This window comes from Mchenga conophoros, linkage group LG19 (genome assembly GCF_057382185.1).
Source record: "Mchenga conophoros isolate Kocher_MC1m ecotype Shallow Benthic linkage group LG19, M_conophoros_male_GT1.1, whole genome shotgun sequence".
Classification (NCBI taxonomy): Eukaryota; Metazoa; Chordata; class Actinopteri; order Cichliformes; family Cichlidae; genus Mchenga; species Mchenga conophoros.
This window is the reverse complement of record NC_140544.1, coordinates 910893-938809: the sequence shown is the minus strand read 5'-3', so window position 1 is coordinate 938809 and position 27917 is coordinate 910893. Positions and strand designations below refer to the sequence as shown.

Below are 27917 nucleotides of genomic sequence, written 5' to 3'. Positions count from 1 at the left end.
ATTAATCAATACAATGTAACTTCCATTTCATAATCATTCTTTTCCTTATGGAACTTTTTTTTGTGTAGGGGAGCAGGGCGTCAGGAGATGTGTTGAGGATGAAAGTAAATAAGTCAATTAACTGTATTACAAGTACAACTGGAAAATCAAATACTAATGGGAAATCTTAGAATAGGGCCCTTTCAGGCGGGCTGTAACCTCGGCTAATTATCATGGATGTTTTGTAGTCTTTGCTTTTTAGTTATTTAGTATTAAGTCAGCAAATATAATCAGGTAGATATAAACAAACGTTAAAGAATGATGGCATGAATGATACTGATACTGAGTATCCACTCAGTATGCCATCAAACTGAAAATAGTGTTACTTCAAGTTTCAACGTGTACACAGTTGCTCTGCAATCCATCCATGCTTTTTTTGCCCCCCTCTGCTCTTTCTGGTCTTTAGCTTCCCGTATATGCACATGGAAGGGCGGGGAGGTCCCAAGACATAGTGCTATTGAACCAAATATGAATTATTGCAGATGGAATATATATATATATATATTTTCTTAACTAACATGACTCAGAAATCCAGCTTTTGGAGAAATTCTGTCCACCCAAAGCTGTAATTTGGCAGGACAAAGATTTGGAATATATTGGTCAATGAATGAGAAACATAGCCTGTATATCTTTGGGGCAGATCCACTGGGGAAGGTTTCACAGGTGATCACTCTGCATGTATTTGCCAGCTGGTCACAACTGAGCAATCTGGCAGCAAATCAGAGAGGTTGAGAGAGACTCTATTTTTCCCTTCAGTAATCTTTATATCTATCTTGCTATGTGCTAGATCATTCCCATTGATCCCCTAATAATCAGGTCCATGTGCATGCCATAAAGTTGCCCAGTAGCCCCAGCCTACATCCTGGAACAGCTCTTCATCCATTCCTGCTGTTTCTGATAGGATGGGTTTCAGAGTGTCAGTAGTTTGAAAAACTGCAGAAAATAAGAGTTAATGTCATTATATTGGTGTCAGCTTTTTGCTTCCTCCCTTGCTGGTGCTGATAGGTGAGGCTGGCCTAGTTTGTTTCAGTATAATGCAGTAGGGGGAAAGCTGTGTTATTAGACCCTTGATAAGCGGAGGATGTGTTTGTTGACCTTCATCTTACTGGTCTTGTATGAGTGTTGTTTGTGTCATCTATGTCCTTCACTGCTCTCCCTTGCATGTGTTCTGTGCAAGAAGAGTGAGACAGAAATAAAGAATGTGGAGACGTGTGTGGTGGTGGAGCTGGCGTGGAAAAAAACAACCGTGCATCACAGTGGACAGGTCGTTTGAACAGTGCAATGCTGTGTCTGAGTGTTCCTGAAATTAGGGAGGCTTATAATTTCTCAGGACCATGCTTTATGTTAATGGGACAGGGTATGCTGTATAGTCCTGCTGAGGCATGATCTTTGTGGCTCTTCATTTTTCTTTAATGGAACTTTCCTGTTTGTATCAACAGCCACCTCTGATATTTTAACCACGCTGAATTAGAAGTACAGGACGTCCTTGGATTTTTTTTTGATCACAGACATAATCATGGACATCCCTATCACACAGACTTCCCCAAAAACAAACACTATAATTTCATGACATTGTTCCATTATCAGGTGTAATTAGCAACATGGACTTCTGATTCTTAGTTCATAATCTTTATCACTCATTTTAGGTGTAATGGAATAAAAAAATGAAAAATGCAAGCAACATCTACAAATTATGCCAGGTGACAGTAATAGTGAAGAGACGAAGCACGTTTTATAAGGCGCACTATCGATTTTTGAGAAAATTAAAGGATTTTAAGTGCGCCTTATAGTGCGGAAAATACAGTATACCAAAGAAAAGACTATATCGCGATATATAACATTACCGCACATGCTTCAAATTATACAGCGATATGGATTTTAGGCCATTTCGCCCAGCCCTACCTCCAAGCTATACAAAATGCAGCAGCCAAGCAAGTTTACATTACTCCTATTTTATATTCTTTACATTGGCTCCCAATAGATTTTAGAATTAATTTTAAAATTCTTGTTTTAACATACAAAGTTTTAACATACTAAAACTTTATTTATCCAATTTTCTTTTTATTTATCTTAAACTTTTATTTACATTTAACCTTTTGTATTGTTTATATTGTCTGTTTATTTTAGCCTTCGTGTACGGCACTTTGTGACTGCCTGTCTATGAAAAGCGCTTAATAAATAAATGTTACTTACTTAACAACTTGTGACCGAAAAGTGAAATGCTGAACATAACATTGTTGGACTCTGATGCTTACTGAATAAACTCTTATATTTTGTGAGAATATGATCTACCAGCCACATAGCAGACAGGTCTGACCCAGATCTGGTGTCAAGCCGGCACTGCTGGCTGACTTCTGGCATGGTAAGTGGTATGTCTTCCAGATATGGGCCAGGCCTGGCATAGATGGCACTGTCTATGTGATGGCATGCCACATCTGGCCTGATTGTGGTTTGGTTTATGTGGCCCAGGCCCATAGAAAACAGGTCTGGCCCTGGTCTGGCATCAAGCTGGCACTTCTGACTGACTGGTGTCATTGCAGGGTGTATGCCAATGATGGCACTATTTGTGTTCCTATTGTATTCCTATTAGTTAGAAGACCCAAATGCCATGTTGCAATACTATACTGCTATGGTAGCCAACGTTTCAAATGCAGGTTTGACAGGGTTGTGAGTATATGCTTTATCCAAAATCTAGTGAAGTTTCCCACCCAGTTTTGCACTATTATGTTGCGGCACATGTTGTTACTACATGGCTTGATTAAGGTACACATTAGGCTGACATCTGGGGCCAGAACTTAAACTGTTCTGGGCCAGCAGCATGTCTGCAACTGGCCCGTGGCTGCGCACAACTTACACATGGCCCACATACCGCAAAGAATGATGGCCCTTTGGTGGCCCAGATCAGGTTTGCCAGAGGTGGCCCACACATGGGCCAGCACATGGCCAGTTGCAGACACACTGGTGGTCCTATGCTGGCCCATGTGTTACACCCCGGCCTAGGCAACCGGAGTGCAACACGAAAAAAGTAAAAATAAAGAAAAAAAAAAAACACACAAAAAAACCCCCACTAAAGCTCACCACCAAAATCCCAAAACGAAAGTATCGACAAATCTATTTACAGCTATTTACAACAAACTATTTATTTACAACAAAACACCAAACTATTTACAACACGGGGGAGATCGCGACCATGACCAACTGACACACAGGGCTTAAATACATAGAAGGAGCAATCAGGGAATGGACCACAGGAGGGAAACACAGCTGGGGCAAATTAGACCTGACGAGACAAGGAAACGTAAACTGAACACACTAAGATAACAACAGACCTTCAAAGTAAAACAGGAAACACATGACAGTCACGCAAAAACAAAACACTGACAACACCGAAACGTAACACATGTGTGATCCTCTCTGGAAAACCAGATCTGGGCCACCAAAGGGCTATCATTCTTTGCGGTATGTGGGCCATATGTAAGCACATTATGTGGGCCAGATCTGGGCCATACCAATTTTGCTATGTAGACACATAGAATGCTGGGCAAAAATGCCACTGATACAGTCAGGGATACACACCAAGGGCAGAGACACGCCTGGTGGTGGTCAGGTGCTTAGCTGGCTTAAGGTAAGTGAGGTTCTTATGATCGGTGACTATGGTGAATGGATGTTCAGCCCTGTCTTCGAGATGACACCTCTCCTCTTAGGCTAGTTTTATAGCTATCAGTCCTCTGTCTCCTACATCATAATTATTTTCCACAGCAGACAGACGGCGTGAAAAGAGTGCACAGGGTTGTAGCGCAGCACGGGGTCCAGAGTATTGTGAAAGCACCGCTCCAACCCCAACATCAGGCACATCAGCCTCCACAATAAACGGTTTAGTGGTATCAGGATAAACCAAAACAGGAGCTGAGGTGAACATATTGAAAGCTGACTCAGGTTCAGGTGTCCAGTGAGAGTGTCTCTTGGTGGAGGTGAGTGTGGTGAGTGGAACAGCTACCTGGCTGTAGTTTCGTATGAAATGGTGATTAAAATTGGTGAAGCCAAGGAAGCGTTGGAGCTGTTTGCAGGATGAGGGTATTGGCCATTCCTTGACAGCTAGAACCTTACCTGGGTAGGTCTTCACCTGCCCACCTAAAGTTACAGAAGCAGAGTGGAACTCACATTTTTCAGCCTATACATAAAGCCGGTATTCCATGAGACATTTCAGGTTATATGTCAAGGTTGGCTGAAGGAGAACCCAAATGCTGGACTTTTAGAATGGAGAAAGTGTGTTTATTTACAGAGAAAACTGTGCCAACAGTCCACAGTTTGTGCTTTCCCAATTCCCCGTGCCGTGATTCCTTTCCATGATGCGTGCTAGTGTTTCGTCGTCCTCGGTGCCTGTGTTCAACAGTGTACTGCTCCCTCCACATGTTTCCGTAATCACCATGGAAACAAGGGATGCCTCAATGCGTACCGTCCCATCCACCGGCCGACAAAACACATTAACCATTCCAACAAGAGAGTAATTGAAAACACGACCATACGAGCTGAGCACTAACTCTATTTCTAGTTTAACAATCCCGCGCCAACTGCTGCTCCACTGCTCTCTTAAGTAGAGCTCCTTGATTAGACAGATCGGAAACAGGTGAGTGATTATCACAGGTGTGGCTGGCTCAAAGGCAGGGACTCTCCAGGCCTGGTGGGGCAGCAAAACTGACACAACAACACACACAGGGAAATGAGGAACCCGGAGCAGATCTGTTTTCCATTCACCCCTCTCCCTTATGTCGACCAGGTGATAGGCATTATGGAGGTCGAGCTTCGTCAAAACGGTGGTGCCATGGAGGGGTTCGAAAGCGGAGTTGATTAATTGAAGTGGGTACTTGTTTTTAACTGTTATTTAATTTAGTCCCCTGTAGTCCAGGGTTTTGTCTTTCTTAGCCACATAAAAAAAATCTAGCACCCACGGGGGAGAGGGACAGCCGGATGATTCCAGCGGCCAGTGATTCTGATATATTTTTCCATAGCCTCTGTTACAGGCTTAGAGATGTTGAACAGCAGACAAGAACAAAGGGGCACCAGGGAGGAAATCAATAGCACAGTCATAAGGAATATGGGGTGGAAGTGATAGTGCTATGTGCTTACTAAATACTTCTTGCAGGTCGTGATATTCTTGAGGAACAGTCGTGAGATCAGGAAGAACTGGTTCGGTGATCTTAGTTTCAATGGGTTCAGATGGAAGAGCTGAGTTGAAGTAGTTAGCTAGGCAAAATAGACTCCAACTGGCAACCAGAGAATCATTATGGGGGGTATGTTTCTTTAGCCAGGGGAAACCTAGAATTAGGGGTGAGTCTAGAGATGTGAGGGAGATGATTTCATGGTGGTTACCTGACGTGACGAGAGTTATGGGGCCAGTTTGGTAAGAAATAAGTGAAGACACTTGGTTATTTCATGTGGTGACAGGGATGGGAGGATTGAGTGGTTCTAAAATGGTCCGGAAAACGTCAGAGAATGGGCGAACATGAGTGAACATTTTAATATAAAGGTCCCCCACTGACCCTGCGCACCGGAATACGGTTCAGGATCCAGGAACGCAGCGTCATGAAACACCGACCCTACCGGAACAGACAGAACCTGGAACGACGGCAGGGAAACTGTCGCAGTTGTCGGGGTCACATATTTGGAGTATGAAGGGAGCGTACATGCGTGGGAGGTAAGCTAGCCTGAATAGCCTGAATGGACAAGAAGATGTCAGACTGGGTGTCACTGATGGCTTTGCACTGAACGCCTAAAGCCTGCAACTCCTATTCGTGACTCCCCAGGACTGCTACCTGCTTGGCGATTGCCGCCCGCACAGAATCCGCTGAGTCCATCTTGCACTTGGCCTGTACCAAAACATGGCTCAAGTGCTGGAAAAGGTGCGGAGACAGTTAACTTTACGCAATCTTTGTGCCAAAGCACAAAGTATCAACTTGGCACGGGAACGTGACACAATGTTTAGGATGACACAAAATACAATTTTGCTCAGCATGAGATTCATGCCTAGGGACTCTAGCATGGAGGTCTAAGGGCAAGCACAAAGCATGGCTGGATACAAGAGTGGTTGCGCTGAGGAGAGAGGACAAACAAGGGGTTGGCGTATTCCAGAACTCCTCCAGGTGTACATGGATTTAACAGAGGGGTATGGCTTATGTTGCAGGTGGAGTCAGAGGGTGCATTGAGAGGAGAAGGTGAAGGTCCGAGTGAGATGAGTAGAGATATGACCTGAGTTCCAAGGCAGGGTGGCACCACTGTGTGCAGTGGTGGCAAGAGGGCAGGCAGGTGTATGGTTGGAATCCTTCCCAGGAGATGGAGCATGAACAGTAGTGAGTGTAGTCAGTAGTGAGTATAGCTCAGTGTCCGAGGGGCGAGCTGACCAGAGAACTGTAACACGAGAAAACGAGGTAAATACAAAGGTTTGGGATAATAACATGAAGCATGAAAGCCTGTTACTAACGTGGGTAAGTTGATGAACTGGTGGTGAAGAGACTGCAGCGGTGGTCTGAAATAAATATATTATATATATATATATATATATTTGTCTCACCTTTCTGCAACTCCGTTAGTTGGCTAACCTCCCTCCGTGCTACTTTGATCTTGCCCTCTAGCCTCCTTCTCCATGGAGGGTACTGCCCCTTGTGGCTGTTCAACTTGTAGCCAAGCATCTCACTGATCACTGCTGCCGTATTGTAGATCAGCTTGTACAGCTGAACAGGGTCCAGTAACCATCACAGTGGCAGATATCCAAGAAAGGGTCTCCAGTATGAAGAGTTGGACAGCACCAGGGCCCGACATGGTTCACGCCTACTGGCTGAAGAAGCTGACTGCACTCCACGAGCGTCTGGCAGCACAAATGAACCAGCTGCTAGTTAACGAAAGACACCCGGAATGGCTAACTGAAGGCCGGACGGTCCTGATCCCCAAGGACCCCAAGAAGGGACCGGTCCCCTCCAACTACCGACCAATAACCTGCCTCAGTACTACATGGAAGCTCCTGTCAGGCATCATATCGGCTAAGATGAACAGGCACATGGGTCAATACATGAGCGGGACACAGAAAGGAATTGGCAAGAATACCAGAGGTGCAAAACACCAGCTACTGGTAGACAGAACAATCAGCCGAGACTGCAAGACCAGACTGACCAACCTGTGCACTGCCTGGATTGATTACAAGAAGGCCTATGACTCAATGCCCCACAGCTGGATACTGGAATGCCTAGAATTGTACAAGATCAATGGGACCCTAAGAGCCTTCATCAGGAACTCAATGGGGATGTGGCGTACAACACTAGAGGCCAACTCCAAGCCCATAGCACAAGTTACCATCAAGTGCGGGATCTACCAAGGAGATGCTCTGTCCCCACTGCTGTTCTGCATAGGCCTGAACCCCCTCAGTGAGATCATTAACAAGACTGGCTACGGATACCGACTACGGAACGGAGCAGTTGTCAGCCACCTCCTGTACATGGATGACATCAAGCTGTATGCAAAGAGTGAACGAGACATCGATTCACTGATCCACACTACCAGGCTATACAGCAATGACATTGGAATGTCGTTCGGACTGGAGAAGTGTAGTCGGATGGTAACAAAGAGAGGGAAGGTAGTCAGAACTGAGGGGATTGAACTACCAGAAGGCAACATTGCAGACATAGAGGACAGTTACAAGTACTTGGGGATCCCGCAGGCAAATGGGAACCATGAAGAGGCCGCTAGAAAGGCTGCAACCACCAAGTACCTGCAGAGGGTCAGGCAAGTCCTGAGGAGTCAGCTGAATGGTAAGAACAAGATCCGGGCCATCAACACATACGCCCTGCCCGTGATCAGGTACCCTGCTGGGGTAATAAGCTGGCCAAAGGAGGAGATAGAAGCCACTGACATAAAGACAAGAAAGCTCCTGACCATGCATGGAGGGTTTCACCCCAAGTCCAGCACCCTGAGGCTGTACGCTAAGCGGAAGGAAGGGGGCCGGGGACTGGTGAGTGTCAGCACCACAGTCCAGGATGAGACAAGGAACATCCAAGAATACATTGGGAAGATGGCCCCAACTGACCGAGTGCTCAGTGAATACCTCAGGCAGCAGAAACCCAAGAAAGAGGAGGGAGACGAGGAACCATCATGGAAGGACAGGCCCCTGCACGGTATGTACCACCGGCAGATAGAGGAGGTGGCTGATATCCAGAAATCCTACCAGTGGCTGGACAAAGCTGGACTGAAAGACAGCACAGAGGCACTAATCATGGCAGCACAAGAACAAGCTCTGAGTACAAGATCCATAGAGGCTGGGATCTATCACACCAGGCAAGACCCCAGGTGCAGGCTGTGTAAAGATGCCCCAGAGACTATCCAGCACATAACAGCAGGGTGCAAGATGCTAGCAGGCAAGGCATACATGGAACGCCATAACCAAGTGGCCGGCATAGTGTACAGGAACATCTGTGCCGAGTATAACCTAGAAGTCCCGAGGTCAAAATGGGAGATGCCCCCAAGGGTGGTGGAGAATGACCAAGCTAAGATCCTGTGGGACTTCCAGATACAGACGGACAAAATGGTGGTGGCTAACCAACCGGACATAGTGGTGGTAGACAAACAGAAGAAGACGGCCGTAGTGATCGATGTAGCGGTTCCCAATGACAGTAATATCAGGAAGAAGGAACACGAGAAGCTGGAGAAATACCAAGGGCTCAGAGAAGAGCTCGAGAGGATGTGGAGGGTGAAGGTAACGGTGGTCCCCGTGGTAATCGGAGCACTAGGTGCGGTGACTCCCAAGCTAGGCGAGTGGCTCCAGCAGATCCCGGGAAAAACATCGGAGATCTCTGTCCAGAAGAGCGCAGTCCTGGGAACAGCTAAGATACTGCGCAGGACCCTCAAGCTCCCAGGCCTCTGGTAGAGGACCCGAGCTTGAAGGATAAACCGCCCGCAGGGGCGTGCTGGGTGTTATATTAGGGGTGCAACGATATTCATATCGATATTGAACCGTTCGATACAGTGCTTTCGGTTCGGTACGCATATGTATCGAACAATACAAAATTTTTATTTTATCAACTTTCCTTCTGACGATGCTGTCTGTGTTGAGCGCTCAGTGGATCTGCGTTCGACTACTCCACCTAGGCTGCACTGTCGAGCGCAGATCCACTGAGCGCTCAACACAGACAGCATCGTCAGAAGGAAGAGTGCAGGGCAAGCTAGCGAGACAGAAGTTAAGCTCTCCTTGCAACATGGCAAATTGAACCTCCCCCACCCTCATTCAGATCTGGCGTTTGGAATTATTTTGGTTTTCATGTGACGTATGACCCTGAAGGTAAGCGCGTCATGGACTAAAGTAAAACAGTATGTTGGATGTGCCACGCAATGCTCAATTACATGGGTGGGAACTAGTGTGTTAGCGCAGTTAGCTCGTTAACGTGTTGGCCGTCTAGCCCCATGCACAGGGCGATCAGGGGTAGCTCGTTAACGGAGATTTGCCGTGTTGTGGCGTTAAGGTCATTTCTAAACTTCCTACAATAGCCCGAAGGAAAAATATATGTCAATGCTTTTGCATTCTTTCAGAAATGTAGCTGGGTAATTATGTCATTGGCATCGGTGAGCCACTGTCATTATGTGACATATTGAAATCGCGTTTGAATTTGCGCTTTTTTGCTTTCACTTTGCAATCGCACGAACTGTGTATAGAGAGCGACAGCACTGATTGGTGAGTGATGATAATTTGTGCACCAATTCCTCTGACATCGTCTTATTAATCGTTAGCTTACTATGCAAACATGACAAGTGAAATCTCCCGCAGCTTAAACATGTGAGAGGTTGATCGAGCAGAGAATCGCTGATTCTCTGCTTACCACAGAGCTTACCACAAAACGGAAAAGTTATGACAAATCAGACAAAAAGAAAGTGCAGCTTTATGGTTTCATGGTAAATGGCCTGTATTTATATAGCGCTTTACTAGTCCCTAAGGACCCCAAAGTGCTTTACATATCCAGTCATCCACCCATTCACACTGGTGATGGCAGCTACATTGTAGCCACAGCCACCCTGGGGCGCACTGACAGAGGCGAGGCTGCCGGACACTGGCGCCACCGGGCCCTCTGAACACCACCAGTAGGCAACGGGTAAAGTGTCTTGCCCAAGGACACAACGACCGAGACTGTCCAAGCCGGGGCTCGAACCGGCAACCTTCCGATTACAAGGCGAACTCCCAACTCTTGAGCCACGATCGCCACGACATTATTTTGTTTCATGGACTGCAATATGACGAGCTAAATAACCAGGGCTGCACATAAGTGGTCCGCAGGTGCGCATTCGCTGTCAAAATAAAAAACGCGCACAAGGGTTAGGGTTAAATTTAAAAACTGTACTTTTGAGTTAAAATATATATTTATAATTTTAATAAATGACAAATTAAAAAGGCATGAACATTTTTTTTGTATCGAAAAAATATCGAACCGTGACACCAAAGTATCGAACCGAACCGTGAATTTTGTGTATCGTTGCACCCCTAATATATATATGTCAGTACTTGCTAATGGTGGTAAAAGTGACTCATAAATTTAAAGGTGAATGGGTTTCTTAGAATCTCGACAGTCTCTCTTATTTTACCCTGTCTATGTTTCTTCTGCCACGTCTGTCTTTCTTGCCTTCCTGCCATTCTTTTATTTACATTCTGCCTCACTATAAACACTCCCTGCCTTTTGCTGTTGTGTTTTTACCATTCCAACTCAACCCTCTATCTCTTTTTACGGCCTTTGTCAATATTTACAACAGGCTGTTCACTTCTATATTTGCATTTGCTTCCACATGCTCTTGTCCTGACATCACTCTTTTACCTCTCTTTTAATTTTGCTATCTCTCTCAGCACCTCTAAAACACCCACCCCTCCAACACCTCCACCCCATTTCCTCTTTATCTCTTTCACTCACTCTCTCGCTCTCTCACTCTGGGATGCTCTGGCACCTAGATTACAGATCATTGCTGCCGCCTTCACTGAAAGGCAAATATCAATGAAGGGTCCACACTAAGATGGACAATGGTAAACAGCAGAAAGGATTTTCTTCTTTAAATTGTAATTTATTGGACACAAAATCTTTGAGGAAAGGAAACTGAAACAAAATCAAGAGGACCACACATGACCAAATCTCTCTGCAAACTGGAGAAGATCAAGAGGCAGGGAACAGTTCTCTTTCTCTCTGTGACTTTGAAATTCCTTTCCGAGAGAAAAAGCAGAGATGAAGGGATAGTCAGAGAGATGGGCAGTGACTAAAGTGTAGCACATGAGGAGCAGGTGCTGAGTTGGAAAAGGGCTGCACAAGCTAATCTGCAAGTTGCGTTCAGAAGAGGCTGCAAAAGATATTCATTTGCATTTCGTCACTCACTTGGATGAGTAACGAAACATTTCTCCCACTGAAAACGCTACGTCCAGATCAGCAGAATCAACTTATCTGCATTCGTTTGAGTCCTTATTTGCTGCATTTGAGGATTAAAACTGTTTCTCTGTGACTGTTTTTCTCAGGTCAACCAATTGCATCTCTCAGATGTCTTTTGAAAGATCTGAGAGTGAGGTATCGTCTTTTAGTTTTTTAAATTTTCTCAGTCATGACAGTTTTGCTGTCTAGAGCCGTGTTTCAGTTTATGTCTACGTGAACTGTTTGGAATCATGTGCCCCACTGACCTGTTACCTTCGCGGGGTCCCATTAAAAGGTTTCCATCCCAAGCCTCTGGACTAATTGCTCTCTATAAGAGTGCCTGGATAGGATGGCTCATTCTGGGATGTATTGCTGGACCTTCCAAACACAGTTCATCCCCATCAGGGAGGTTAGAGAACTCCAGGAGCGCCACCAGACCTCGGGTGGAAAAAGGCTTGATTGCTTACCCCGAGGAGCTACACTTAGAGGTGGCAAGGCACCACTCCACTTCACCCGTCTCCATATATAGATCTCCACTATTGCTAAAGGGTGGTCACAGTGAGTATCAAAAAACAGCACAATAACATTCAAAGAACAGGGAATTCAATTTCAAATGTATTAGTAAAAATGTGAAACTCTAGTATGAACGGCTGCCATCAGTTAGCAGTATAGTGAATAGTTCTTGTTCTCCTTCCTGTTATCATGGACACTCAGGTTTCCAGCCTACATGAATAAAACTTCCTCAAGCCTCACAATTAAAAATGTGTAAATACAATTCAAAGATCTATAACAAGCTGCACATTAGGTTGTTGCTTAGCTACTTTTTTGCACAAATGTTATAAATAAATCTCTATCCACAAATACATACCAAGGTCATGTACATCATACAGAATATACTGTTAGGTCCAAGACTTCAGCATCCCCTGTCACAGAAGTCAGACATCACAGAAAACACGGCCAAATGCAAAACGAAGAAAGAGATAGACAAAGGTGTTTCCACTTTATCGTCATCGCTATTTTTCTGAGCAATATGTGATTTAGGAATTTGTCTTCAATAAGTAAAAGTACTTGTTTTCTTCCTGTAGAATACCATGGTCAAATCACATTGTATAATTAACATCAGCATGAGCAGTGTGTTTTTGTGCAGAGGCATTTTTCTGTACTGTCATCAAACTGGTCTCCCAGTCAGGAGTCGAAAAGAGTTCTTTTTTCTCCTCTTGTCCCTGACGTGTCTCCCTGTTCTTTTTGGCGCACATGCAGCCTGACAGGAGCTTCCATGTGGTACTGAGGCAGGTTACTGACTGGTATTTGTTGGGACTGGTCCCTTCTGGGGGTCTTTGGGAATCAGAATTATCCAGCCTTCAGTTAGCCATTCTGGGTGTCTCTCATTGACTAGCAGCTGGTTCATGTGTACTGCCAGACAGTCATGGAGTGCAGTCACCTTCTTCAGCCAGTAGACGTGAACCATGTCAGGGCCTGGTGCTGTCCAATTCTTGGACAATTGGATGTCTGCCACTGAGCATTGCCTTCGCTACTCTGTTTAATGATCACAGCAAGTCTGAATCAGACCACACTGTCTTAGATTTAATCTGGTATGACTGAAGCACAACAGATGGACAAGCAAATACTGTACTTTCAAATAGACTATGAAATTCAAGCCGAGATGATGAAATTGTGGTTCACTAAGCCAAAGCGCAAGTTCAGTACACGCTACACAATTAAACTACCAGCCTGACATGACAGTGTTTTTATGTACAAATGTGTCATGGTCCTGGGTCTTTTGACCCAGCGTTTTAAGTTTGAGTTTATTTTGTTCATTAGGTTATCTAAGTTCATTTGGTTATTAGACTCCTTGTGTTTTCTTCCCCTGTATTTAAGCTTCCCCTCACCCTTCGTGTTTCATGCTGCGTGTCTTATGTTATCAAGTTTGTATTATCATGCCTAAGTGTTTCTAGTTCTTATTATTTCCCCCTCCGTTTCCAACCATGTTAAATCTCCCCTGCTCTTCATGCGTTTCATGTCTGTGTCTTACGTTGTCAAGTTCTGGTTGTCGTGTCTAAGTCTGCATGTTTCCTGTTTTATTTTGAAAAGGGGTCTTGTGTTCTGTGCTCATGCGGTTAGTTTTACTCTTGCCTGTGCATCATTATGTTTATCCTAGTCAGCTGTTTCCTCATGTGTCTCCACTTCCCCTAATCACCTCCTGTGTATTTAAGTCCTCTGTTTTCAGTGTGTGATTGTCAGGTTGTCTGTTGTCCACGCCATGTTTCCTATGCCATGCTTCCAAGTTTCTTGTCTAGGTTTTTCTTATTGTTTGTTTAGATTCCCCAGTTTAGGTTTGTGTTAATTTTGCTTCAGTTTGCCTTGCCCTTTGTTTGTACCTTTTCTACCAGCCATATTAAACGGCTCGCCTTTTGTTAACATTTCAAGTTCTGTTCCCTGTTCCTTGGAGTCTGCGTTTTGGGTCCTTTTCTCAATTCATACAGTCTGCTCTCGCCAGACTGTGACAGAACGACCTGACAATCACAAAACTAGCTTTACTTTGTTGTCTGGGTCAACTTTGCTAGTGAGAGACAGAGAGAGGCGTTGAAAGGCTGCTCCAACGGAGCTTATTGTTTTCGGAGGAAAACAGGAACACGGTGTACAGTCGAGTCTTAATAGCTTACTTACAACTGGGCTCGTCAGGCACTCTTCTTGGCTGCAGTGGTTATTATTATATTTACATGCTTCCAGCTCCCGTTTTTGCTCGGTGACAGCTCGTACTTTTCCTTTTCCTCCCTCGCTCACAGACACATAACGGGTACAGCAGTCCATTCTCCCTGCAGCACGGACTACACTGCCCATCAGGCTGCATGCTTTAGGGCGATGCCTGTAACACTCTGCTATTGCCTTCATATTAAATCAGTTTTGTGAATAATTTTTTAAAATATTTCTTCAAGTCATTATGCGAACCGCAAGTAGAGACATGGGCCGCGAGATTGAGACACAGACATCAGAGCCTCTTAATGCGTTTTCTATTTGGGTTTCCAGCGGCGTGGAATTACCAAAAACAGAGAGGGCATAGCTGAACATATGAAACAGGAAAAGACCACCGTGTAATCCATTTATTTATACCATTATACCACCTTTTTAACCGGTAACTGTAACGGAATACAGTTACTCATATTTTGTATTTTAAATACGTAACGGCGGTACATGTACTCCGTTACTGCCCAACACTGCTGATCATGTTGTACTTAACTGATCCAAGCTCAGTACATTTGTCAGAATTAAATTTTATGCTGAAAAAAATGTGGTTTTCCATCTCCTAATACTACAAGGTTTAGTTAACGTTTCACAAAAATAGCTGGTAGAAATGTCCTCCAAAGAGCTACTTACTTACGTTCAGTACATTTAAAATATTTCACTTTTACTTGAGTAAAGAAGTTGAATCAGTACTTAAACTTTTACTGGAGTATTTTTAACAGTAGTACTTGTACTTCTACTTGAGTACAGAATGTCTGTACCACCTCTGCTATTTTTCGCCAGTACGTGTGTCAAGTTCACGTATCTAAGTCTGGTCTCATGTGTACAACTTCCTCTTTTATTTTGATAGTCCTCTGTCTGTTGCTTGAGTCTTCCTGACCCCAATGGAATTAGCATAAACTATGATCCTTTAAAAAAACTGGTGGTAAAAGCAGCCCAAGCACAGAACCTGTGGGCACTCTTTGTACATTAGTAAGCACGTTGAAGCTGAGCTTCTATTTAGTGTAAACATGTCATTAAGTTACCTCAACTTCTTGTTCAAAGCTACCACGATACAATTTACAACACTTAGTGAAAAGATGCAGATCTACAGTTAGCAGGTCTTTATTTTCTAATTCATGATTTCTCCTTGTTTTGCTCAGCGGGGACAACATACATCTTTGGCAAAGGTGGGGGCCTCATTACATTCAATTGGCCAGCCAATGAGAGACCAAGCACCAGGACGGACAGGTTGACTGTCGGCTTCAGCACCTCCCTGAAAGATGGCATCTTAGTCAGAATTGACAGTGCACCTGGTCTAGGGGACTATCTCATGCTGCATATAGTAAGTTCAACTCAAAATATTGTCCTTGAATAATTTGTGATTTTTTTGTCCTTTTATTGAGTTTTTGGTTCCTTTTTTTACAGTAAAGTAGATTCATAGTTTTATCCCCCAGCATGTTCCACAGGCTTCAGCTGTCACAATATGTGGATTTTAGAGAGAAGGACACAGGACTATGTATACAAGAACTCATTACTTGTGAAAAAGAGAGGGACACAGAGGACAATGAAACACTAAATATTTAAACTGATAGAAATTAACATCACTGAGCCCTGCTCTCAAAAACTGACATAGATGTAAGACTGTCTGTGAAGCTGGACCGGGAATCCCATCAGCAGTATGTCAGCAGGGAAAATAGGTCAATGTGTGCAATGGCCCAAAAACACAAGCCAAAAAAAAGAGAAGGCTCAAAGGAAGAGATGCCGCACTTTCCTCCCTCACGTCATCTCACTGACTGGATTACTTCTCATTACAATTTAAGAAATCCGAAGCCCGACTGTAACAAGGAGACTTTTTCCCCTGCAGACATGTTGATGGAATGTTAGGATTTCCAGTCGTCTTTGGTAAGACGCAGCTTTGGTGTGATATGCATGTAGTAACCTGTTATGTAGTACTGTTTGGCTCAAACAGGCTCTCCTCCACACAGTCCTCATTCATAAAGTGCTTTACAAACCCAAACATTATGGCTAACAGGCGGATTTTACCGTTGGAGTGCAGCTAGCCAAACAGTCAGATTTTGAGAGCAGGGGTCCGTGATGTAAATTAGCCTTTATATGTGTAGTGTTTCACGTCCTGTTTAATAACTCTTTACTCTCATTTCAGCAACAAGGCAAAATTGGAGTGACCTTCAACATCGGCACAGTGGATATCAGCGTGCAGGAAAGCAGCACCCCAGTGAATGATGGGAAGTATCACGTTGTCCGTTTCACCAGAAATGGTGGCAATGCTACACTGCAGGTGGATAACTGGTCTATCAATGAACATTTCCCACCAGGTACAGTATTAATAAATCTGTCAGCTGTTAAAGAAAAACAACTGGTATTAACTGGTAATAATGATGCAGTGGGGTTGTGTCATTATGATACGAGATCACTGGGCAGCATGTGCTTCAGTAACATCAGATTTTAATTTCTAGCATAAAACGGTGTCTAACATAGTGGGATTTATCTGTGAGGAGCGAAACACATTACGTACTACCATACTGCATTAGGGATGTAACTCTGTAGACTTTGGATGGACATGTTAGACGCGTTGTCCTAAAAGTAAAGACAAAAAGAATGATGTTCCAAGCCTCCATCAGGATTTCTGACGATTGCTGTATTAGTGCTAAAGTTCAGGGCCCCTGCTGCTGTGATGGTTTACAAAAATCTCCTTTCATTTGTAACCCTTTTACATGAGTGAAGAGCAGAACTCTGTTAGCAGTAGTGTTTTTTATTCCTGTGTTTGCTCCAACTGTCTGAGATAATTTGATATCCCAGATCGCACTTTGAAAAAGCACAGATTGGCAAATGATGATTGCTGTGATTCGTGCAGCCTGTCGAAACCCAGTACACACCCACATACCATGGGGTGGTATAATGGAACTATGGTGACTTTATCATACTGACACAATGAGGATCAAGTGTTTGTGGAAATACTGAGAGGAAGGAGAAAGCTGTAAGAGTCAACATAAAGTCTTCTGACCAGTGACCTGTTATGGATAGATTGAGGATAGCATGTTCTAGTTTCTGAAACTGTGCTTGTTTAGGATGTGGCAGAAATGCAACCTAACATTAATTGTACACCTATGTGGCTCACTAGTGACCTGGTGGAAGTTAAGGGGTTAAGTCTGTCAGCTGAAGTATTTTCAGTGTCTCTTCTATCCTGTAGTCAAAGTAGTTTGAACAGTAAGGAAGGTATATTATCAGTTGTGTTTTGAAAATCTGATACTTATTGAATCAATAAATAGTCTTTGCATGAACCACATCCACACCTCATATGCCAGAGATATGAGGTAAATTCCATCTATGTCCATACAGAATCTCACAGCTGAAAAGACTTGGGAGAAATTTAAATAATGACAAAAATAATTGCCCTCATCCCCTGGGTGTTGGTATTTGTTCCTCTAGCTTGGGTCCTCTGAGAGTTTGAGGGCTCTGCTGTATCTTAGCTGTTCCTCTGATGTGCCTGGAATCTGCTGGAGCCATTCTTCCAGTTACGGGGTCACAACTCCTACTGGTCCTATTACCACTTGGCCACTTTAGACTTTACCTTCCATATTTGCTCCAGTTATTCCTTCGGGCCCTGGTACTTATGTATTTTTTGTACTCCTTCTTCCTGAAGTTACGATCCACTGGGATTTCCACATCACAGCTGTGGTATACCTTCTGTAGTTGAGGTCAGTCTGTAACTTCCTGTCAACTGTGGCAGACTTCAGCTGGAGTCTCAGTACCTGGCCTACCTTCTGGAGATATGTCCGGTATATCTGCCTGTCTGACACACATGATTATGTTAGGGCTATCAGTGATGAGAACTTAGACATCACAGGGTTAACCTAAACGAAATGAAAGCACACAGCTAGAAAAGCCAGAAAGTTCTGGGTTTGAATCTTAGTGGTGCCTGGCTCATTGCTCTGGTTTCCTCCCATAGTCAGAAGGTTAGGTTAACCCTGGAGCACAGTTTCACGTGGGAACTAAATGAACACATGTAAAAGCATACAGTTATGTTTAGGGTCATCATTGACGATGACTTTGACTTCACAGGGTTAACTGGTGATAAGTGGTGGTAAGGTGGAAACAGATATAGATATAATACAGAGCTTTCATGTGGAGCTTTGAACATCACGTTTAAAACGTGTTATAGAAATGCCCATTAATTGTGTGTAACCATGTTTGGACCTTGTTCTGTGAGGTCTAAGTCACATAGGGCTAGGTTTGTCAGCTGGATGATGACTGTTTTTGTGTGACATTATATTAACATACAAAATTGTCACTATTACCCCAGAAACTACAGACAAATTAAATCCAGACTCTAGAGAGCGTCTGGCTGCAGGGCCTTGTGCAGACTGCAGAACAATTTCCATCACGTTCATGTCCAAGACAAAATCCCTTAAGTCAAATAGAATCCACTCTGGCACCCTCCTCTACTAGCCTGCGCCATCATTTGCTTCAGTGCTTTCGATCATTGATTCAGTTTCCCATGGGTAACCAGCACCCTGGAGTCTTGGTAACAGTGTGTTTGAGGCAAGTGTAACGGACAAATTGTTCTGCTGTTCTGGCCAACAACATTTCTGCCTCCAGGAAGGGTCTTTGAGTATAATGTTTTGTGATTCAGTGTGGCACTCTTTGTTAGACAAGCTTTCAAGTACTGAACTATTTGGCAGCGCTTCCTGGCACTTGCCCTGGATGGATACATGATGTACACAAGCCTTCCACAGTCTTTTCACAAGGCTGCAGTAGTGGAGCAGTGAGGTGTTCAAAGAATGGTGCAGTGCTGAGGGATGGGCCTTCAGTTTGTCCTGTAAACCTGTGCCTGTTCCTATAAACTCATCTCTTCAAATTGTAATATTTTAAACTGTTAAATTTTTTTATTCTATTAGATATAAGAATAAGATTTATGTAAGACAGTTTATATGAAGGGTAATATCTTATAATCTATAAACTCTGCTGGAGGGTAATCTATGTGTAACCAGTGTCTGCAATGTTTCTCTGAGCTTATCAGGAGACCTATTCGGTCATTTGTCCTCACACACATATGAACTTGAGGAACATTCCATGCTTAATCCATAGGGCCCACTATTTGAAGCTATAACAGTTTCAGCTCTTCTGGAAAGGCTCTTCGCAAAATTTAGAAGTGTGTTAATGGGAATTCTTCACCCTAGAAACACATTTGTGGGATCAGATACTGATGTTGGAGGAGAAGCCCTGCTTTGCAGTCTCTGCTGTTTGTGATGATGCTCTTATCACAAGGGTGTTGTATTGAGTTGATGCCAAGACTCTGTGCAGGCAGATTCTTCCACACCAGACTTCAGACACCAGCTCTTCCATGTCTTTATGCTTTGAGCACTAGTGTCTGACAGTACAGTCTTTTCCCGTGTGTTTTGAATAAACCGCGACATCTTAAAGGCCGGTCCATAAAAATGTTGTCTTGAATTGAATACTTCTGGCAATATAATGCATGTCAAAGGGAAAGCCAGGCATCCTCACCAGTAAACCTATTGTTGCTGGTTGTGTCTTCTTTCTCTTTCTTTCAGTCTCAAGACAGAGTCCATGGCCATAAGTGAAAGTAGACACAGAGCAATAGCTTTGCTTAACAGAAGCTGTACCCATCCATCTGTCCATGATCCACGTTGTTCTTCCCCCGATCATGGATAAGACCCATGATTTGATGTCCTCATCCAGAATCTAATTCCCACCCCACAGTGGCCAATTCACCCTTCACTTTTGAGAATGATAGCTTGTTTGTAAATGAACAAGATAGATTTGACATACTGCAAATCTCTCGTTAACAGTCCTCATTTTAAACCGTCATTTACATAATCCTGTGTAGTTTTAAAATATGATGTCCATAATTACACATGCTGCCCAGTCGTGGTGCAACGGATCAAAAATCTCACGGTTCGGATCAGCAAAAAAAGAAAAAAGACAAAAATGTAACATTTACTTATTTACTTATTGAAGTTTTTTTGCCTGTTAAAAACATTCAACTCAAGACTCATTCCATACAATTATTAAAAAAATATAATAGGGCAGTACAGTCTTTGTATCTACCACTCAACTCAATTCAATTTTATTTATAAAGCGTCAAATCACAACAACAGTCGCCTCAAGGCGCTTTATATTGTAAGGTAGACCCTACAATAATACACACCGCTCATTACATCGCACTCCGCTGTGATATAACGAGCGGTCACGGTCACGTAGCTTTCCGTTGCCCTGGAGCTCCGCCCGTTTGTAGCAGTTAGGGCAACAGAAGATGCCTGGGACAGTTCAGCCATAACTTAAATCTTTTCCTGCTCATACATGCTTGGAACGATCTTGCCACTGAAGTGGATGCGAACGGGATATCATAGCGTGGCTCAAGCACGTTCATCATAGTTTAAACCTCTTGTTTTGCACAACGTCTGCAGCTAAACACCCCAGTAGCTTCTGTAATAGCTTTAGCCCGGTCGGACTGGGCAGCAAAGGGCTGCTTAAATACCGAAAACTCCTCCGCTCCTCCACTTGGACCGCTAGCGCTGACCATAACTATCGCTTGACAGACTGACCGCGCGCACCGAACCGTGGAGTGGGATCGGATTACGGATCAACCGTGATCCGCTGCACCTCTACTGCCCAGTGAACTACACATTGTGTTTGGATCGGCCCTTTTTTGTGGTTTATGCTGTTTTACTTTGTTGTTTTACATTAATGACAGCCCAGAAGTCTTTTGAAAAATTTTCATTTTACTCGGGCTCATCCTCTTTGGTATTGGCTGAAATATATGTTACCTTATACGGTGAAGATATATCTAATCATTTTGATTGTCACTAAAATTTAATTTTAGCATGATTGAATGAAAGCACTGTTCATATCAGTTAAATAAGCTTGGTCTAGCCACAGAGAGTGTGCATTTGATGAATCATACAATTTAGGGGTTAAAATTGAGTCAAGTCAAACTGAGATGTTGAAGATTTGTAACAGACAGGTGAAGGTGAAAAAATAGAAGCAATATTATTAAAGATAATTTCCAAAAGTCTGTTAAGTTTATTTTTTCAGAAAGATCCAACTTCACAATTGTAATATGGCACCACCTTTTGTGCTTTGGGTGCTGGGTTACTTTTAGATAACAGGACTATTTATACCTGTACAAGAGGAAAACGTTTACAAATCCTAGTGAAAATGTATAGAAAGTGATGAAAAGATCGAAACATTTTATTTTAAAAAGTCTTCTGGTATCACAGCAACAAATACATGTGGAGAAAGTTGGAATAAACACAAACATGCACATCAGCTACTGAAGTGGGAAGGCAGTTTGAGGATTTCTCTGTGTAAACATCATATGTGCTGTATATTTAATGAAGATTTGGGGCAAGCTAATATTGTCAGAGAAGAGCGTGATCATTTTAAGAACTTTGAATGAGCTCTGCATAACCTAAGGGAACTCGTTTTCAATGATGACACACGGCTGCTGAGTGACGTAGTTTTTCAAAGCACAGAAATCAGTCCAACTCATCTATGGTCATTCAATAAATGTAGCCTTTTTAACCTTGGATCGTACACTTGACTGAGTCAAAGCCTGAAAATGTCAGTCAAGATAAACACAATCTGTTAGCAATCTGCCAGGTATGCCATCAGGCTCACTGGCTTTCTGAACACTGACTCTTGATTGTTTAAGATGAGACACTGCTTGCTGTCACCTGCAAGAAGCAGTGGAAGAGAAAGGCCAGCAGCACTAAGTCTTGTTCACATTTCCACACAGCTTGTTGTAATCTTAAATGTGCCTGAGTTTGCATGGGCCTAAATAGTGTTGAGACTTTCATAAAATCCCACTTTACTGTATATCTGAGTATCAGTCATGACAACAGAGCAAACAGATACTGTACATGCTGTGTAACTAAATGGCTAGTTATTACATAACAGCTATCAGGTTCATCTCAACTTGCTTGCTTAACAACATTTTGACTTGCAAAATAACCAGTTTTTCCCCATTTAGTCTTTCATGTCTACAGATGATCATTTGTTGAATTTTAGTGATTGATTATTATCAATTTCTAATGTAATGTTTGGTAGTGTTACTTACTGTTGATGTTGTAAGTGCAAAAGGAGTAAGGCAAGTTGCTCTGGAGCAAGCATCTATTACATCCTTTGTAGGAAATTTTTACCTGAGTTCTTCACGTCACAGGCTGTTAAAAGAAATCTAGCGAGTCTTGAAAGATCTTATTTTTTAAGGTATGTGAAGATACATCCAGTGACAAAAAGTGATAATGAATGAATTTCATTGCATGAAAAAGTTACCCCTAAGACATTACCTACCAGGTAGGCAAACCTGACTGGTAGGAGGGATTGTACAGTTTCATTAGAATATAACTTGGTATTCGGAACACATAGGATTAGGCAAGTTTTTAAAGTGTTTGTGATGATTTCCATAGTAAGAAAACTAATCTTGCATTAAATGTGACATCAGTGCATACGCTACACCAGGAGTCTCCAACTCCAGTCCTCAAGAGCTACTGTCCTGCAGCTTTTAGATGCATCCCTACTCCAACGCAGCTGGATCAAATGGTTGGATGACCTCTTTTTTTTTTTTTTTTTTTTAAAACATTATGTTTATTGACTTTTATATTACAGAACAAGCAAAGAATAACAGTACAGTTAACATGAGATTTATATTAAAGAACATAGTCCCCAAAATAAACAAATATAAATTAAAAGAAACAACAATAATAATAATAAAAATAAATAAATAATAAAATAAAACAAAACCGATGCACAGCATGGGTAAAACAAACGAAAAATAAAAACAACAAAAACAAAGAAACAGATAACAAAGAAAACAACAAAAACAACAAAAAAACCAAAAAAAAACCCCCACACACAAAGAAACCCAAAACTCAGCACCAAGTATCACTTTCTAAATTAATTCCCTTCATAATGTCTCAGAAACTCAGTTAAAGGTAACCATATTTCTTCAAAATCTACTCCCTTTCCTCTGACAATATAAGTAAGTCGTTCCAATACAATACATGATGCCATCTCCTTCACCCACATATGACTTGAGAGTACATCCACTTTCTTCCAATACAAAGATATTAAGCGCCTAGCTTGCAGGAGGCCAAAGTCAATTAATTTTAGCTGTCTGGTCTAAAGTCACAGTTCTTTGGATATATACCAGACACACACATTTTTGCTTCAACAGGTATATTTAGATGACCTCTTTAGCATCCCATCAAGTTGGGCAAAGGCCTGATAACAAGCCAATCATTTGATTCAGGTGTGTTGGAACAAGGATGCATCTAAAAGCTGCAGGACAGCAGTTCTGAAGGACTGGAGTCGGAGACACTGCTCTACACAATGTGAAGAAGAAAAAAGTCAGGATTGTAAACAAAATGTTTGGTAACAGCCAAAGAGCCAAAGATGATGAGCCCTGTGCATCCTCTAACCAACAACCGTTTCAACCAAAATGAATGTTTCTGCTAAATTCAGATTTATTTTGTAAATGTAGCTAGAAATTGATATTTCCTTCATGATGTGACTCCGGTCATCGATCTGTGTTTAATACATGTGTTTTTAAACTTTAAAGGGAACAGCGACATTGAACGCTATCAGATGGCCAATAAGAAAATTCCTTTTAAATTTGCCAGACCAGTAGAAGAATGGCTACAAGAGAAAGGTAATTTCAAATCAACCTGATGTATCTGATTGTGCTAATGTAAAGTTAACTGTAACCTCTAGAATAGCATGAAAACCTCTGAACATGAATGTGAACCCACACACCGCTTAAAAATGAGAACTCACCAAAGAACTAGATAAGTGAATGAATTTGTACAAAAGCAATGTCACTGAAAGTTATAGAAACAGAGCAGCAATAACTGTGAAGGTTGTGTTTTTAATTTAGCGAGTGTGTACACAAACTTCGTCCACAGAGGAGATGTCATCTCCCTACAACCGCTGCACTTATGCAGCTCACATCTGCCTTTCAGCGTCTCCACTACGCAGTAGTGAGATCAAGCACATCTGATTCATTCCTTACTAATTTATTTTCACCAAATGATGTGCTGTTAATGGTTCTTTTTATGTTCTGTTGGTAAAATTCATCATGCAGTTTTATGCCACTGTGTGAGAAATCTATGTTTCAGTTTAGTACATATAATATCATTCAGTTTTAATAAAGGAATACATTATGTATTGTAAATGAATTACTTTTGTCATTGTAAGGTGGAATCAACAGCTAAATATGTGTAGTGTAATGTTTGAGGTTGGCTACTGTGCGCACTGTTGCAGTTTGCTTAGTATTGGGTTTTAGTGGCACCTGGGTGTTTGCATTTTTGTTTTATTCAAAGGTCCTTTCTTTGTTGACAATATCTTACTCTGGATGTCTTCTCTAGGGCGGCAGTTAACAATTTTCAACACACAAGCAACAGTGGCAATTGGTGGTAGTGATCGTGGCCGGCCCTTTCAAGGTCAGCTCTCGGGCCTTTATTACAATGGCCTAAAGGTGTTGAACATGGCAGCTGAAGGCAACCCAAACATCAAGATTAATGGCAGTGTAAGGCTGGTAGGCGATGTACCTAGTGTGCCAGGTTCAGCCAGGACCACAGCCATGTCTCCAGAGATGACAACGTCCTTCATTGAGACTACTACCATGATGTCCACTACGACCACACGGAAACACAGATCTTCCTCAACTGTACAGGTATGTATGTTCTTATGACTATACATACAGGAAGCAAGAGTCATATTTGTTGTTCTTCAACCTTCATGATTTGATGCATTAACATTTGGTTGCACTTTCTATCACAGCTCGGTAATAAAGTGGTAATAGTAGGGTAACAAAGCGGAAACAAGAACGTAATAATGTGGTAATTTCTAAGTTTTTACCATGCAATTGCCAAAGTAATAACCACTTAGTATCCAAGTAATATTAGTCTGGTAGCAACAGTGTTCACACTGAGTAATATTACATGCAAATTTATGTAATTGGATGATAAGAGCCCAAAAGCTGAGGGTAATAATGTGGAAATACAGCTCGGTAATAAAGTGGTAATAGTAAGGTATCAGGGAAGAAACAAGAATGCAATTGTGTGGTTATTAACACTCAATTACCCATGGTCGTTTCTGTGTAATATGCACGAAACAGCTGCAAAATGCAAATTACCTGTTTCCAATTAATTACATATGAATAACCCATTAAGGCTAACTTAAAGAAGTGTGATTATTACCTGGAAATATTGCTATTAGTTTCTGTGTAATAAGCAGGAAACAGCGCTGCAAAATGCATAACTGCCTGTTTCCATTTAATAATATATTAATAACCATGTAATAACCTTTTAAAGCAAACTTAAAGAATAGTAATGACTACCAGGAAACACCTGTGGAAGCTTTTGTGTAACAAGCAGGAGTTTAATACCATGGTCATGATCGTAAATTAAAACAAGCATCAGGAAATAAGTAATGAACCGGAAACACTTGTGCAAAATGCAAATAATTCAGTTTAAAAGAATAACACATATGATTACATTAGACTCGTATTGGAGTTTAGATAACGCTCTTTCACATGGATGACAACACATAATACGGTCAATCTATTTCAGGAAAGAAGGAAAGAAAGTGGAGCACATTTTTAAAATGTCCTGTATACAAAAATAAGATGCCATCCATCTTCCCCTGCTTGTACAATTCAGGGTGGGGGGGGGGGGCGCAACACCATCGCCCTGCACTGCCATCCATAGATCTAGCTGGGGGTGGATAGCTATATTCTGAGTACACTAAACCTCCACCCTAAACTGTTGAAAACTGGAGTGCTTTATTTTTTGGTGACTATGTCTTATTTGAAAGTATAACTAACCACATCTAGTTGTCTGTCCATATTTACAATATTAATGATCAGCTTATTTCATGACAGCATCACTTTTATGCAACCTTAGTTTTTAGAACTACTCTAAGTATTATTAGCTAAGCTAACATTAGCTACTAACTTGCTGTTAGCTACTCTGTTAGTGGTGTAAGTTGACAGTATGTAACATAGATTAATAACTACAAGTCACATGGTGCTAAATATAACTTAAGGAATAAAAAAGGTTTTACATACCTTGCAGTCCTGCAGCAGTTGCTGTAATATGGGTTTGACTCCAAATGTATTGGTATAATCCGTTGGTTTATGCAAGCATGGCTCTATGAGGCCAAAAAGGATGCAAATGGTGGCTAAAGTTAGCAGTTAGAGTAGAATGTAGGCAGCAGTCTGCCACGTACCGCCAGCCAACTCTTTGCAAGCTGCTTCTATTTATGCTTATTAAAAAAAATCAAATGCTTATTGACGAGCGACTATAGCAGTGTAGTCGTGTCTAACTCCAATAATGACCATAATTTTTAAAAAGGTAGATTCAATATAACTATGAAACAGGCAGGTGAACACATGATCCACTGTGGCAACCACTAAAAGGTGCAGCTGGAAGAAGAAAACTTAACATAAGGAAAATATTAACTGAGGCCACAGAGCAAAAAAGTCAAAAGCCCACCTCCCATAGATATCATACAACTATTAATGTTTTTGAAACCAGAAGAGTCAGCGCCTACTGGTCATTGCATTTCCACCGGCTTTACTTTACAGACTCGAATCTATATTCATGCTTTATGTGCAGCTTATAGTCTGGATACAATTTCAAAGGTTTTACACGTTATCTGAACCTAATACAAAGTAGTAGCAGCTGAAAGTGAATGTCTCATTGCTGTGTTGTAGTATCAGATTATCTCGCTTGTGTATCTGCTGTTCCCGTTTTAGGGAGAGAAGGGAAAGACCGACTGGAGTATCTTGACAGATTTTAGAATATGAAATATTTTTAAATATTGAATATTTTTAAAGGATTTTTCTTCTGATGAAAAAGAATTAATGATTTAATATGATTCAGAGCAACTGCTGTGAAGATGACTTGTGATGATTTAGCACTATAGAAATAAAAGTAAAAACTGCATTAATGCAAAGAGCTCATCTGTCAGTTAACCTATGTTAAAAGTATCTGTTTACCGTTACACAATATTAAAGACGTGGGCATTCACAGCTTGGCATGGTTTGGTAGATTCCAGAGTCTTTTGTGCCAAATTTAGGTGTAAAAGATTAAAAAGAAACTGGGGCAAGGATAACAGCCGAACTACTCTTTGCTTGTTGCTCTTACTGCCCTGCTTGGGTTTATGTCAGCTGATGCAAATGGAATAGCTGCTCTTTGATATTAAATGTAAAACCATCTGAATGTATTTAATGTTAGGAACCCTTAGATAATATTGGTAGAACTACTATTTTTCAAATGTTTATATGAGTTTTGTTTATTAGTAAAAAAACAAAAACAAAAACAAACCAAAAAAAACTCAACTCAAGGTTCTATTGCAGAGCCTTTCAGTTGAACTCAGATCATCTGTACATTACAACATCTATTCAATTCAATTCAATTCAATTTTATTTATATAGCGCCAAATCACAACAACAGTCGCCTCAAGGCGCTTCATAGATACAGAGAAAAACCCAACAATCATATGACCTCCTATGAGCAGCACTTTGGCGACAGTGGGAAGGAAAAACTCCATTTTAACAGGAAGAAACCTCCAGCAGAACCAGGCTCAGGGAGGGGCGGGGCCATCTGCTGTGACCGGTTGGGGTGAGAGAAGGAAGACAGGATAAAGACATGCTGTGGAAGAGAGACAGAGGTTAATAACAGATATGATTCAATG

General features: G+C 42.0%; 1 protein-coding gene across 1 annotated transcript in view; it reads left to right on the top strand.

Annotated features, from left to right (window-relative positions):
* nrxn3a (neurexin 3a) overlaps positions 1-27917 on the top strand; it is a gene marked incomplete at its 5' end in the record, with an annotated part of 165925 nt that overhangs the window by 121923 nt on the left and 16085 nt on the right. The window contains 4 exons of the mRNA XM_085258204.1: positions 15341-15522; positions 16342-16513; positions 23779-23868; positions 24584-24891. Of these exons, the coding sequence (XP_085114330.1) occupies positions 15341-15522; positions 16342-16513; positions 23779-23868; positions 24584-24891 (752 nt within the window). The remainder of the gene's footprint in view (positions 1-15340; positions 15523-16341; positions 16514-23778; positions 23869-24583; positions 24892-27917) is intronic.